Below are 15,797 nucleotides of genomic sequence, written 5' to 3'. Positions count from 1 at the left end.
CCCTTTGTCAGTGTTTACATCTCTAACGTCCATAAAGCAACAATGTGATCTCCAGGAAACCAGGCAGGACTCGGTTAGGTGCTACGTTACTCCTTTGTATCGGAACTTGCTTTGAGAGTCCCTGAAGCACCTTAAAGAGGAAGTAAGCATGCTCTTTAGGCTCCTACTTTGTGAGCAGAGAAAAAAAAAAAAAAGAAGAGACAAAGGCAAAGAGATGCAGGGAGTGTTTCAGCAGGCGGACGGGGATTCTCAGAGTCAATGCTTCAAACTTGTTCAGACCCTTGTTGATGATTACTTACACACACACACACAAACGTGCGCGCGCGCGCACACACACACACACACACACGGAAGGGGGGGTGGAAATTTGGAGGAACAGCTCAGAATGCAAAGGGGTCATTAAAATAAGTCCCACTCACAGATTTCAGTCCGACTTCCAGCAGCACTCTGCCACTCACCCACACCCCTCCGATCCTTGCCACGAGGTAGTGAGGGCATCTGAAACATGGCTCAGAAGCTGCTTTTGCTAAAGATCACTGATTCTTCACTCGGACTTATGGGAGTCGATGGTAACTAAAACCAGGATGACACATGCCACCTCTGCCTTCATTCTGTCCTGTCTCCTTTGCTTTATATTTAAGTGACATTCCTGGTCCACTCTGATGGCAGCACACCATCCTTTACAGTGTGTTTATCCAAAGACGCTCCCTAATCCTCTCCCTTCAAGGCTGAGCACACCAAGATAACTGAGGTGCTTTTAAGAGATACAGGGACAGCTCCAAATGTCCTGCCCAGACTCTTGAAGTGGTACCTAGGAGTCTTCCGTTACTGCCCTGTAACTCCCAAGAACATTGGAGCTCTGCAGACAGATTGCCCAGGCTGATTGCGCTCCATAAAGAAGCAGCCATCTCCTGAGGACCACAGGCTTGACAGATAAACCTCCTGTGACATCAACGGAGATCACACCCGAGCAACAGCAGCATCCTTGGCAGCACACAGGGGGGTGGGGGGGGCAACACTGAGGTCCAGCTGTGCAGTCCCCTTTGCTCTGGCTTTTGCACTGCGCCCTCTAAAGCCAGTGTTCCGGATGACAGGGTCATGGGACATTCGATCTCCCTTCTTCCCCTGGTATAATCCCACAGAAAATGTCATTCCTTTCCTGCCTTCATCATCACCTTTTCCACTGGATCTCCAGGGTGAGGGCGGGGACCTGGTTTGCTGCGGGTTCCCCAGAGTCAGGCCTCTCGCCTAGGACTCCACTAACACGGCCAATAAGAAACAGCAGTAATGGTGCAACATGTTTTTCCCAGGGTGGATGGACAACCCAGCTCCTGATGACTGCAGAACACAAGTGAACAATACAGGGAGAGAGAGAGAGAGGAAGAGCCTTGGGCAATCCATCAGTCAAACACAATGTGTAGATCTGGTTTGCATGCTGACTTCAAGAAATCAACTCTTCTGTACAGGTGGGATAAGTTATAATAAATCACTCTCTCTAGATCTCAGCTTGTCCACCTATGAAATGAAGATGCTAATTACAACTATCTTATAAAGTTACTGAAACCAATTTCCAAAAGGCATTTAACTTAGCATGTGACATATGGTAGGTGTCCAGTTATTACTGTCATCATCACTTAAAAATAAAAACATGCTTACCACCAAGGGCATCAGTTAGCTGCTCTAGAGTGGGCTCCGGCTGGTTCCTGAGCAGCGTGTACATGGACATCACCATCCCGGGACTGCAGAATCCACACTGCGTGCCGTGACACTTGGCGAGCCTCTCCTGGGAGCGCAGCAAGGTAAGAAATCCAGACTTTGCACTCTCTTCCAGGCCCAAAAACTCAAAGCAACTTCCCAGGGGCGTTCTTTTGCTCACTTAATTTGGAGGGGAGGACCCACTCCCCCCGCCACCCCGAAAGCCGTCATCTCTGGTGGTGGCTTCCTCTGGTCAGTATGACTGTTGAGCCCCATAAGCTGCTTGCCTTTACTTAAGACAGTGGTTCTGGGTCTTTGAATGACCAATGAACTCACCGAGCCAGCCAAGCACACTCAGTATTTCATGAATGATTTGATCTTCCCATACCTGTGCTATTCCATTCCTCTAGCATACAGGAGTTTACAAAACACCAGAAGCGGAATCCAATCAAGATAGAAACTTTTTTTTTTTTTCCCACCCCCACCATTTTCTCTCTGGAGTCTGAGGTTAAGAGAAGTACATTCTGGCTGCCGTCTCCCAGCATCATTGCACAAATGAGAGCTTAGCATCAGTTGAAAATGAAACTGGCCCCTGTGCCTGTGTGAGGTCCAGTCTCACAGCATGTCCAGGTTGTATCCTCTTTAGCTTATGGGTTTCAAATCATTAAACTCTGCTCTCATGTTAAACCCAAGAGTAGCAAACATTAAATCCAAGATTTTTATCACACCTACAGATCGTGAAGTTTGCCTGTGTCCTACGTGGCTCCTGTCTTGTCCCTCTGCTGCCCACTCCTCTATAGACAGCCCTCAACAACTAGATCAAGAAGATGGCCGGTCGGGAGGAGCACATCCATTGATGTAAGAGGGCTAGGTCTGAGCAACAGCCCTCAGAAGGCGCTGCTCTAAGAAACAGCTGCAGACTCCATCCATGGCCAGAGCCTGGCCTCCCACAAGTCCAAGCTTGGCACATCTTTTGGGGGTGGGGTGGGGGGATGGGGCTGATGTTTTCAATTCAGCTTTTCAAACTGAGCTGTTTTCCACTATCCAACAATGACAAACCAAAAACTGTATACGCCAGTGCACATGGCTGGTGTTTGTTTCTGGGTTTGGAGATACAGATACAAGATGGATAATTCTCTTTAATTAAAACACAGAGGAGACACAGCTGGTCGGGTCAGCATTTCCTTAAGGAGGGGGTCTTCCAGTCTTCCATAGTTTGCTCCCACTAAGCCAGTTACTCCTACACCCCAGCACCTCAGCTTTACTCTTTCTTGGGCTTTAACTGTTACCAGTGACCAAGCAACGTGGCCCAGGCATCCTACTCTTTGTAAAGTAGACCCAAAGGGGCCCTAGGGGAGCAGAGCACCCTCACCTGAATAGGATGAAGTCTGGTCCTGGTACTGCCGATGCCTTCCACTGTGGTGACGGCTGTACCATACAGAGAGCAGATGGGGGTCAGGCAGGCATTGACTGGGTGATGCCTTCCCAATGCAAAAGAGAAGCATGGATTACAAATCGCATGACGTCAGTGGAAAGGAGAACCGAGCACCGGCTGGGTACTCCCAGGTGGAAGGTTAGGGGTGATGCCCTAGGCCCTATGCTTCATCCTCAGCACGTTTTCATTTTATAGAAACAGAATCTGGGGATCAGCATGATTTATTCAGGGTCACAGCTGGAGTGCCGGTGATAGAATTAGAAGTAGACCTCATAACTCCAATTCCTGAACAGCTTCAACCAACTTAATTATTTTCCTTTTACACCGGGCCTGACACTCTCGAATTGCATGGAACTAGCCTTGAACCTAAAGCTGCTCCCATCCTGTGGGTGGAGCTGGCCAAGGCTGGTTGGGCAATAAAGCGAGTTTCTCCTTCAAATGAAGAAATGATGTCAAGTAAAGAGCTAAGAATACCCAGTTCAAAACAACACTTCAAAGCTTCTCATTTACTAAATACAACTGCAGACGAGTGATGGATCCCAGAGGAAAATGTTCTAAGCCCATAATAATCAGCAAAGAGTTGAACCAAACCACGAGAAACACCGTTTTATCAAATAAAATCATTAACATTTTCAAAAATCCTAATGTCCATTATTAATAAAGACTTGGGGAAATGGGACGCCTACCACTCGTAAGAGTGAAAATATACCCTCTTGGAGTTCTTCTGGGAGACAGTTCATTTGGAAGACATGAAAATAGCTTTAATATTCACATGCTCTTTAACTCTGCAGTTACACCTCTGTAGATATATCATAGCTCAATGGTCATGGACGTAAACATTACCTATAAGAAGGTTCACTGATGAACGCTAGAAATAATTCCCTATGTGGGGGGTTGGTTTTGATGGTTTAAAATGATAACAGCACACAAAGCCATTAAAATGTATTTGAAAGGTATTTGTGAAGATTTAAGGGAAAACTTGCATGTTTATGTAGTCTGCAAAGGTTGCTTCCATAGGATACAAGCAAAAGAAAGATGGAAAGGATACCACTCATTGATGTGTAAGCACATGTACTGGGTGACTGACTGCCTTGTGCCAGGCAGAGCGGCAGCTATTGGTACTCCTTAGTGAACGGAGACAGAGCAACCCCAGCAGAGAGAAGGGGGACAGCCGGGAGTGCTGCAGATAAATAAGTGGGGGGGATGGGGGAGAAGGGAGGGGGAGGGGGATTGACTTGTGTGGGTCATCAGGGAGGGGTGAGAATTTATGCTTCTACTAAACTCTGGATGATTTGAAGGAGTTCAGCATGAATGGCAGACAGTTAGCGCATGTGTGGGCCCTGAAGCAGGAAGAAGCTCACATGTCGGCCAAGAGAAGGAGCCAGAAGGGAAGTCAGTAGAGGTAAAGCTCAGAGAATGTGGGAACATGCTACTTCCCAAGGCTAGACCCAGGCAGATCCCAGGTAGCAAGTGACAAGGCTTCCTAGTGACGGTGAGTTTGAACATTGGCTTAAATGCACCCAACATTTATTGGCTTAAATGCAAATGTTAAGACCGTCTTGCTTTAAAACCAAAATAAACCAGAAAAGCTGCAAAATCACATTTTTAAAAAGTCATCTCCTCAGGAGCTATCGACAGTTGACGGCTGCTGGGGTGAGGTGAGCCAGTCTGCTTTAGGAAGTGGTACACGTAGGGCCATCCATGCTCCAGCGGACGGCCTCACACTCATGAGTGCATGGACAGCACATGCTGGATTCAGTGCGTTATTTAAAAAAAATACATAGATTGGGAGTGGGGTAGATCCAGGAATTAAGGGAGAAGAGGGGGTGAACATGATGAAAACAAATTATGTATGTATGTATGTATGTATGTATGTATGTATGTATGTATGAAAGTCTGGAAGAGTTCATCCAAAACATTATATATAGACAAACGAACAGACTCCTCCCATACTGACTACATGGAGAAGCTTAGAAATACTATACTCTGTTACGTGTCAAATCCTAACAAGAGAGAAGAAATATATGAGCAACTGTTCTCAGTCCTAAGGTATAGTTGCTATGTTTCTGAAATGTAAGGACAATAAAGAGTCTGCCTTCTAGAGGAGCAAGGAGAAGCCAGACATGAATGGTCACGTGACGTTGGATGTACTGGGTCAGAACACAAAGCTGGACCCCTCCCCACCAATGTGCACTGGGCACTTGGGGGTTAGGGATAGCGGGGCTTAGGGATAGTGGGCTTAGGGATAGTGGGAGTTAGGAATAGTGGGAGGTTAGGGATAGTGGGGCTTAGGGATAGTGGGGGTTAGGAATAGTGGGGCTTAGGGATAGTGGGGGTTAGGGATAGCGGGGGTTAGGGATAGCGGGGTTATGGATAGTGGGGGTTAGGGATAGTGGGGGGTTAGGGATAGTGGGGGTTAGGGATAGTGGGGGTTAGGAATAGTGGGGCTTAGGGATAGTGGGGGTTAGGGATAGTGGGGGTTAGGGATAGCGGGGTTATGGATAGTGGGGGTTAGGGATAGTGGGGGGTTAGGGATAGTGGGGGTTAGGGATAGTGGGGGTTAGGAATAGTGGGGCTTAGGGATAGTGGGGGTTAGGAATAGTGGGAGGTTAGGGATAGTGGGGCTTAGGGATAGTGGGGGTTAGGGATAGCGGGGTTATGGATAGTGGGGGTTAGGAATAGTGGGGGGTTAGGGATAATGGGGGTTAGGGATAGTGGGGGTTAGGAATAGTGGGGCTTAGGGATAGTGGGGGTTAGGAATAGTGGGGCTTAGGGATAGTGGGGGTTAGGGATAGTGGGGGTTAGGAATAGTGGGGGTTAGGGATAGTGGGCTTATGGATAGTGGGGGGTTAGGGATAGAAGATGGCCTAGAAGTTGAAAGAAACCCCCTGGGGTGCTCAGGCTCCTTAACAAAGGTCAGGATGAGCAGAAACAACCCTGGCTTTCATTGAGTATAATGTCATCATTTTAGGGGCTAAGAATAAAGCAACATGGCTGCCAAAGATCTCTTGAAGCTCAGAAGGTATGAAAGGAGACCAAAAGAAGAGGGGAGAGAGAGAGAGAGAGAAAGAGAGAGAGATATGCAGATAAATATGTGAAACAATGAAGCGCTGAAGAGAAAAGAAATACAGATTGTAAACTAAATAGGAAACCACAGGTGGTTTTTAATTTTATTTTTATTATTATTATTTCCCATGGGTGGTTTTGAGTAGGAGAGTGATACCATCTAATTCTTCCTTGAAGCAGAGCTCTCCTGCTTTCAGACAGAGAATGCACACATGGGAGCGAGGAGATGTTAGTAGGTCCTAGCTACAGGAGTGCGAGCCTGCCTTTATCCTCCATTGCCACTTCAAAACAGCCTTCCTTCCCAGAAGGCACAGAGTCAGGCAGTCTTTCAACTCCCTGCTTCGGGTAATCTTTCCAATCTATTCATATTCTTGCTTATCGTGGGAATCGTCAGGGCTTATCACAGTTCTTTCCACATAGTAGACTGTCCCTATACATTCACCAAACGAGGGCATCAAACCAAGGTAAGGACTGAGAAGGTCACTCTTAGCTGGACTCCGCTGCAACGTACCTGACTGTCTTGGTGCTGGGGTTGTATCGTGAGACCATCACTGTGCACGCACCGCAGCCCCCACCTCCACAGCCATACTTAGTTCCTGTGAGACGGACTGGAAAAGGCTGAGTCAAAGAAAATTTTGTTTTGTTTTGTTTGTTTAATGATGTTGGCTTTTTCTTTCTAGAATAGCTCTGGCATTAAGAAGCATCCCTATCACAGACTTGTACTGGAAAGTTCGTCCTGAGTCACCAGTGGCTGCCATTTAAGTCTCCTCAGCTCCTGCTTCCTTTGGTATGTTACAGCTTGCACCCACCCTTTGTACGAAGCTGGGACACACAGGCTGCCAAAAAGAGGGCCAGACAGAAGAGGAAGGAACTTAAGGATTTGCAGGTGGGAGTGCACTGTATACTCGCCTTCATCACTATGCAGGTGTCTGATGAGACGCACAGTACAAAAACGATGTTATAAATGGTTTACGAAGTATCTGTGTCACACTGAAACACAGGGAGCCGTTTATCTGTCTGCTTCCTCTGTCCCCTCGTCACTCTACAGTAGCATAAACCTCTGGTTTTGGTCACACGCAGACCTGACCGGAGTAGAAGATGAAAGCTTCCTGCTTCCTTTGTCACTTCATGGGGTCACGGATGCTGCTGGGCAGTAGGAGGCTGATATAAATACTATTTATGACTTCTAGGGGAAAGAGGATCCCTTTGTCTTTCCTTTATTTCCTTCTATTCGCCAAAATTCAATATAGTGGGTGGACCTCCCTCCCTTGCCTCTATGCTGAGCAGGGTGGAGAAGGCACAAAGGTGCCAGGATTTACAGCAGATAGGTGTTGCCGCACTAAGGACCGCTAGAACCAGCTGAGCGATGGGCCTCTGGGCATGCCTCCGGAGGAGGGTTATCTTGAGTATGTTAACTTCTAGGCAGGCCTGTCTTGATTGCGAGGGAGGGGGCTGTCATTGCCTGGGCGAGGGGTTCTGGGCTGTGTAAGAAGTGAACTGGGCAGCAGCACGCACACTTTCATCCGTTGCTCTTTGCTTCTTTACTGGGCATGTAAGCTCCTTCCATCGTGAGTGACTTCCTTATAACCATGGACTACACCCTTGAACTGTGGACTGAAATAAATGCAAATAACCAAGGGACCTATCTGCTGGGCTTTGACTTCCTTCACCTGAGTGTTCACAAGGGTGGGGTCTTCATGGCTGCCACATGCTGGTGACTCAGGTAACATATAAGAAGTGGCATCCTTGCTAGCCATCACCAGTAGCCTTGTTGTACATGCTTTGGCCTGACTAGAAGTCTAGCTAGCATCGTCCCCCTCACCCTTTTATCGAATTCCTTTCCCAGGCTGCACTTGCCCTGTGCGCTAATGGTCCAGCCAGCCTTCTTTGGCTCTCCTTACCCTCCTTGCACACAGACATCTCTCCTAACAAAATACTCTGACAGGCCACTGTTTTTTCTGGTGTTTGCTTCCTGAACCAACACAGTGAGAGAGAAAAAATTCCTCCTTCTATCCTGTTTGGACACCGGGTTTTCTGGCACTCACACTGAACCAAACTCTTAAGGACTACCACACAGAGGCACTGTGGGCATTCAGGAAGTCTGGATCAAACATGTGCCACTGATGTTTCTTCTGGGCTCTTTCTTGGAATTTCTCCATCTCCAATGGACAAATAACCTAATTACAACGGTCACACTTTGCATATAATGCAGTGGGAAGGCCGGCCTCTGGAAGCTGCTGGGGTTCATGAATAATGGACTCGGAAACGTGCTTAGGGCCATTTTTTCAAGTGTGATTTTCCATTTGCTTTCAGATGACTTCATTGTTTTCTTTCTCCAATGGCATAAACATCAGTCATTGAAGATGAAGCATAAATATTGTCTGTTAATTCTAGAGGATGCTTATTTAATACTTTTAAACATCCTTCTCTTTAATTCCCCTTGCTCATTTCCCTATTTTATGCCATCCAATTAGTGTTAAAGCACACTCGTTCAAACAAATTCACTCACATGCTCAAACACATCCCTCATACACTCAGACATACACAGACATACACACTCCAACACTCTCCCATCACACACACACACACACACACACACACATAAGGACAGTCATTCTCACACGACAGACTCATGTAGTCTCACACACAATGCACAATCATATGCATGCACTCACTAACACTCTCACTAAAATGCTCTCTCACACACAAATCAGCTGCACACACACTTACAGGCCCACATTCACACACTCAAAAACTCTTACACATTACCACTCCCACAACCTCTCACACACAAACACATTTGCAGACACTGTTGCACACACACTCAGAGGCTCACTAATGCATACTCAAGCACACAGAGAGAGAGGCTCAGACACATACCTAACACATTATGGCGTCATTTATTTCACATTTACATGCATGTACACATTACACACTCTCACTCAAACACACACACATTCTTCCACAGCAACACACAAACACTTACAGACCCACTCACACACACAACCTGCACAGACACACACACGGAAACTTCTTGTATCTCAAACACACACACACACACACACACACACACACACACACACACACACACACACACACAAACCCTCCCAGAAGCTCACACAGAAAGACTCACAGGCATCCGCACACTCATATTTCTTCCAAGCTCACACATAAGAACACACAAATACATACTCAGACATGCTACAGGCTTCCAGATATAGCACATGTTCACATACAAACACATACACAAATGCGGTCACAGCCTCCCACAGGCTCACAGACTTAACACACACAAACCCACACACTCACAACACACAGCAAAGGATACGATTCTTTCTCAGGTACGGTAACAGCATCATTTCAGGATCGACATTTTTTTCTATCACCTGTGCAAGAGAACCATAGTTATGCACACAGAAATGCGAGCTGGTGGGATGTTCTGTTCACACCTGTAGGGCCCTGCTGATCAGAGGGAGATGCACCTGTGACACGCAAACATCAACATTCAAGTGAAAGTAGAAACCTCCAACCCGGACTGTCCCTCATCCTGAGTCATCACTGCTCCTTAAAGTGGTGGCTGTTTCCACTCAGGCACACTGGTGACTCTGTCCAGCTTCTCCTAGGAAGACACTGGAAGGGAACAGAACAGTGGGGGTGTGGCAGGGGGGCGGGGAGGGAGAAAAGCAGGAACAGAGAGAAGTCCCGCTGGCAGAGTGCAGAATCTGAGAGATGGATGCAGCTAACTTAAAAGGCTTGTTTGCCAAGTAAGTGGAGAGGACAGGCAGCCAAGCAAGTCCCCAAACAGCCAAACTACAGCAGCAAATGCATGCATGGGCTGAGCCACGCACGGCTGTGCAGCCAGGTGCAGGAACTGAAAGCCGGTGGCTGGCATTGGAATCCTGTTTTCTCTATTTTGATTAAAAATTTTTTCTTTTTAAATTAATGTTTTAAGCACACGTTGTGCTGCGCAGACATACACGCAAGAAAAGCGCTCATACACACATAATAAAATTTAAATGTAATGTTCTACGTTAGCACATAGGGTAATGGATTGTGGCCATTTTTTGTTTCTGTTCAACCCTTGCCCTACTGTGGGTCCCCAGCTGGTGCCTCTGCTCTTCTGCTTTCATGCCCCGTGCACTGAGATTCCTTTGGCATTCCCGGAACAGACAGAAACACGGCTTGCTTCATATATGCACGTAAGCCCTAGTATCTTTCTCCATGCTGTAGTACTTTGCCCCTGTGGGAATGGAGGAGAAGACATACACTCCAGTGCTGACACTCCCCTCCAGCCCTCCTTAGGCACTGTGGGATAAAGCAAACCCTAGAGGAACATGCAATACATGCCATACACGCACTGTGTGTGCATGCACGCATGTGCGCGCGCGCGCACACACACACACGCATACCTTCCATAGGACAAATTTAGCCCTCAGACAAACTTCATGCTAAGTCACCAAGCTTACTCTGGTCTCACGCCTCATGGGCTGTTTCTAACCTTTTCTCTCCACTCACTGCAGTCACTGTCACCAAGGTCTACTCCTTGAGTGTCTGAAAATGACTTGCTGAATGCCCCTCCCCGCATCGTCGCCACCAACAGGAGCCTTTATCCGGGGCCTTCGCAATTACAACAGCTGTCCCACAGGTCCTCCTGCCTCCACTCTGCCATCTGCAAGCCTGGCCTGCAGGAGTGACGGCTCTGACCATCGTGTGCACCTGCCGTGCCATCTGGGGGAATTTCTGAACTAGCCAGGCAATTGTTAAAATGACCCTCTTCTTCCATCCTGGAATTAGGATTTCTCGGAGAGGAACCAAAAAGAGTGGGCCTTTGGTGAATTAATTCCGGAGTCCCAGTGTTTAAGAGCGTAAAACTCTTTGGCAGCATGTCTTTATTGGTAAATGTCCTTTTATGTCCTGCCAGTTTGTTCTCTGTGAGCTGCCTTATGTCACTTAGACAGTGCAGGGACTTTTAACTGTCATTACGTTTGCTTATGTTAGGGTTCCTCTCATGCAGAGGGAAAAAGCAAAAGCCAGGGCCTGGTCTGCAGGTCACCAGATCGCCTGAACGTCTTCCAGGAGTCCAGGCAAAGGCAGCTGGGAGTCACATAAGTGTGGCTTTTCACGGGGCCTCTCTCTCCAGCAGCTTCTCCGAGCAGCCCCTCACTGTCTGCTTCTACCCGTGTAGCAGAGAGGCGTACTTACCCATGTCGAAAGACATGCTTAACTAAAACTCGGGAGGGGCAAAAAGGCGGGGGTGAGGGTTGGGGGAGCCCGCATGATTTGTTGCTATTGTTTGGCGGCGGCGGTGGTGGGGTGGGGTGGGGGTGGGTGGGTAGATATTTTTGAAAATGAAACCAGTATTTCTAGAGTATACTTTACAAATGCTCACACAGCACCTGGAGCCCAGGACCTGGTCCAAGGCACCTGGAGGTCCAGCAGTGCCAGCGGCGGCGGGACTAGGAGAGATAACATAAGCTTTCGAAACGAGAAAGGGCTCATTTATTCTTAAAAATCGGTAGAGCATGAAGTTGCCCTAGTTGGTAAACAGCCTCCTTTTTGGAAGCAGAGGGGAAGGGAGAATGGGAGGGAGAGAGTGGGAGACCTCAGACTCAACGTGGCAGCTACCTCACTCTTAACTCGTAGCATCCCCTATAAAGCTGTGCTCTGGCTCCTGGCCACACCTCCAGCCCTATAATCTATTCTCTGAGCACGCAGGCCCACCCCAGGGCCTTTGCATCTGGATTTCTCTGCCTGAAACGCCTTTTCCCCATATGCATGTTTGGCTGGGTCCTACTTCATTTCAGACACTGCTCCAGTGTCCCCTGCTCTGAAAGGCCAAAATGTCCTCTTTCGCCTGCCCACCCCGTCAGATCCTGCTCTTCTCACTTTGTCTTCGTGCCAGCACCTGCCACTGCCTGGCACCATGCTCTCCCCACTTATTTATATGCATGTTGGCTGTTTCCCCCAGCCAACTCCATGCCAGCAGGGGCCTCACCATTTCTGTGGTCTCCCGTGTGCCCAAACACAGTTTAGCATATGTTAGGCTGTTAATGAAAATACACATTGAATATTCATGATCACTCCTTGTGCAGTAGGTAGCATCGCCCCTGTTAGTAAAGGAGCCAGCCTCCAAGAGGTTTTCTCAGAGAGCGAGCGCAGATCCCCATGATTCCCTGTTTGTTTAGTAAGGACAGAAGACTGTCAGTTAATGCAAGAGGAAGCACAAAGGAGCGGGGTAACCATTTCACCCCATCATCCTAGCTCACCTTCATGGGGTGCCTGTGGGACCTTAATGGATCCTATAATTGGGGAGAGCCTGTTCTTCAGGAAAACACGTTAACAAAAACATGGTGTGAATCAAGTCAAGGCCGCAGAACAGGCCTCGTAGATGAAGTAGCCTGGTGCTAAACCTTCCTTGGCTTCCTGTGGGTCAGCCAGTGCCAGCCAGGCAAGGGCCTCTGGCTGTCCCTAGCCAGACTCAGGGACCACAGGTGGACACAGACTGAGCACCCCCGACACTGAGTACAGCAAGTCTCCGATAGTCCCTCAAAGTGCTATCAGCTTATACTGAGAACACTCCAAATAAGCGGGGCTATGGCTCAGACTGTTGCTTTAAATGATGCTGGGGGCTTTGCAACAGGCCTTGCCTGGAGCAACTGTAAGACCAAAGCTTACACACAAATAAAACAAAGTGCCACACTCAGCAGGGGGCTCTAGAGCCTGGTTCTGGCAAGCTCTGCCATGCCAGGAACTTGCTTTGACTTCAGGAAGTCACAACGTCATCTGAGAAATCACAGAATAGCTTGAATCAGAGCATCTTTGTGGTCCTGTCAAGACTGGGTATTGCTCCCCTAGTCAGGTTGAGAATGGAGGCTCTTTATTCCGAATGTGCCGGGAGATGTTATGAGCTGGGGTTCTGATGGAGGGTGGGTCTGGACACTGCCTGTCGGGAAGGCTGAGTCCCCTGGCTTCAGGCAATTCTGAAACTCTTAGTCTCTAGTGCATAGTAGTGATGCAAAGGCCTGCCATGCCAAGGTCTCAGGGAAAGTTGGGCACAGGCTCGCTAAAGGCCAGTGACTTTTGCAAGGGTCTGCCCACCCTACCCAGACAGCTTGCAGGCGCTCACCTTCCTGCCGTTCACAAAGAAGAGTAGCTGCGGGGCTTCCATGTCTCAGGAGCTCTTTAGCAGGTCCCATGCAGCACCAGCCCTTGCAGAGAATAAATTGGCTGAGGCTGAGGGGCGGGGCTTGCCTGAGCCTCAAGGCCTCCACCCTCCCAGAAAGTTCTGGAAGAACAAATGCTGCGAAGTTCCTAACAGGAAAACAGTCCTGACACTATAGCCAGTGCCAGCGCGGGAGGCAAACTGATATTTGTTTTTGGCGTCGATGGGACAGCTCTGCAGACGCAGGAGTTCCTGAGTCATTGCTTTGTTCTCCGGTGCCAATGCTTGCGTATTGGAAGTGGCTTCCAGTTCATTTTAATTGATTGCTTGTTTAGGGAGAGGGCAGGCTGGCTTTACTGCTGAGTCATGTCCCGAGAGTCCTGCACCCTTAAACAGCAACAGCGTTTGTTTACTTGGGAAATGCTTATCTCTATACTTGAAATCTATCCCCAGAACCCTGATTTTTTTTTTTTTTTTTTTTTTTTGTTTTGTTTTTGGCTCTCTTTACATTTTAGAATCTCCATTATAAAACTTGGTAAGTCTTAAATGATACTCAATTGTTTTTCAGACCTCGTTTCACTTAGTATACCTCCCTAGATTATTTTATTCACGCAAATACTTTTTCTTCTTCTCCCCCCCACCCTCCCAAGATTTCTCTGTGTAACAGCCTTGGCTATCTTGGAACTCTTTGTAGGCTGGCCTTGAATTCACAGATCTCTGCCTGCCTCCTGCCTCCTGAATGCTGGGTCTAAAGCTGTGTGCCACCACCCCCTGCTACACAACATTTCCATTGTGGAAAGTTACCAAGTTTGTACACAGAACAGAATAACCCACAGCTCCACAGCTCCAAGAGCTTTAGAGGTAACTAAAAACTGGAGAGATGGCTCAGTGGTTGAGTACTTGTTTCTAAGAGAGGGCCAGGGTTCAATTCCCAACACTCACAGTCTTCTATCACTACAGTTCCAAGGAATCTGATTTCCTTCTTCTGATGGTCCAGGGCCTCAGGGGCACAGACACACAAATACACACATGCACACACAAATGCATATACATACATGCACACAGATGCCCATACATATGTGCATACACACAGGAACACAGACACATGCAGGCAAAACACTCATACATATAAATATTTTTTTTTAAAAAAAAAACCAAGCTATTTGCTTTATTTTGCCCACAGACCTATTTAAAAACAAAAACACCAATATTACAGTACCAATAAAACTGGCGTGGTGGCTTTAATGCCAGCACTCGGAGGCAGAAGTAAGCACAGACACAAACAGCAGATGCATATGTGAAATGGCTGGAGAGTGTTAGAATCTTCTTTATGAGCTTCTTTTTGCATGCAAGAAACACCTGTGGCAACAAAGGGGCGGGGTTGGGGGAATAAAACCTAGATATCTGGAAACTTCTCAGGGAGGGCACTGCTCAGTCTTTGCCAACACCTCAGAAGAGGGGCTCTCAGGGGCGAGCCCTGAGATTTCTAAAGAGGAACACTAGATGGGAGTCTTGTGCGAGCGCTGACTCTGTGAGTGCTGAATCCAGCTGGCAACTGGAACTGACTGGTACCGCTGGGCAAAATGCCATTACTAGGGTGAAACTAGCAAAAAGTGTAAGTAATTAGGAGCAAGTGATTAGATAAGAAAAGCTAAGAACGGTTGGAGAATTACAATCAAGAAAAAGGAAAACCCTTTCAGTTTCAGTTGGTTTGACTTTAAAAATCATGCATTTTGTCATAGGGCTTAGCAGTAGATGAAGCTGCCTGATGTTTAAAAACTATGTTTTTGTTATTTCCCCATTCTCCAGCAAGATGCCTTTGTTAATGATTAACTGCAAGGTTAACTACTAGGAAAAGGATCTCAGGCCCACTAATCAGTAACTTTTCTCTAAATTTAGAGTCCACGTTATCTGATTTTCAGATACATCTGAGGGCCAAGTGTTTGCCAGTCTTGTTAATTACAGGAGGAGGAACGATGAACTCACAGTCCAAGTGTTTACCTGTGATAATTTGAATTTGAGCGCTCTCCCATAGGCGTCTCTTGTCAGTATTTGCTTCCCACAGCTAGTGGCCCAATTTTGGGAGGGGGGTCAAGTTGGAGAAAGTGGGTCACAGGACCCTCATCTGCCTGCTTCCTGTTTGAGATGCCTGCTTCCTGCCACATTTCCCCACTGTTACATCCAGCTGCCTGAGGGGCACAAGCAACCACAGATGAACCTTCTTTCTACTTTTAAGGTGCTTTAGCGGGTAATTGGGTACTCATGGAGGAAAATAAACGAATACATCATTTAAAGCATATACAGGGACTGGCCTAAGAAATGAAATTTAGTTGCTTTATTGAGATTTTCTAGCAAAGGATGAAGAAGTCTCCCCAGAACATAGGGCCCTTCTGCTCCCTTCCTGTCCTGCCCTCTTGCCCTCCCCTCATAAAGCTGCAT

At 47.5% G+C, this 15,797-nt stretch overlaps 1 protein-coding gene across 1 annotated transcript in view; it reads right to left on the bottom strand.

The window, feature by feature from the left end:
- Aox1 (aldehyde oxidase 1) overlaps positions 1–13,528 on the bottom strand; it is a 70,349-nt gene extending 56,821 nt beyond the window's left edge. The window contains exons 1-5 of the mRNA XM_051153853.1: positions 13,323–13,528; positions 9,525–9,582; positions 6,708–6,804; positions 3,068–3,176; positions 1,657–1,783 (exon numbers count right to left, since the gene is read on the bottom strand). Of these exons, the coding sequence (XP_051009810.1) occupies positions 1,657–1,783; positions 3,068–3,176; positions 6,708–6,804; positions 9,525–9,582; positions 13,323–13,364 (433 nt within the window). The 5' untranslated portion in view covers positions 13,365–13,528. The remainder of the gene's footprint in view (positions 1–1,656; positions 1,784–3,067; positions 3,177–6,707; positions 6,805–9,524; positions 9,583–13,322) is intronic.
- Positions 13,529–15,797: the final 2,269 nt, after the last annotated feature.

The sequence above is a fragment of the Acomys russatus genome, chromosome 12 (genome assembly GCF_903995435.1).
Source record: "Acomys russatus chromosome 12, mAcoRus1.1, whole genome shotgun sequence".
In the NCBI taxonomy this organism is placed as follows: Eukaryota; Metazoa; Chordata; class Mammalia; order Rodentia; family Muridae; genus Acomys; species Acomys russatus.
The sequence above is the reverse complement of the archived record's forward strand: the minus strand, read 5'-3'. Positions and strand labels throughout refer to the sequence as shown.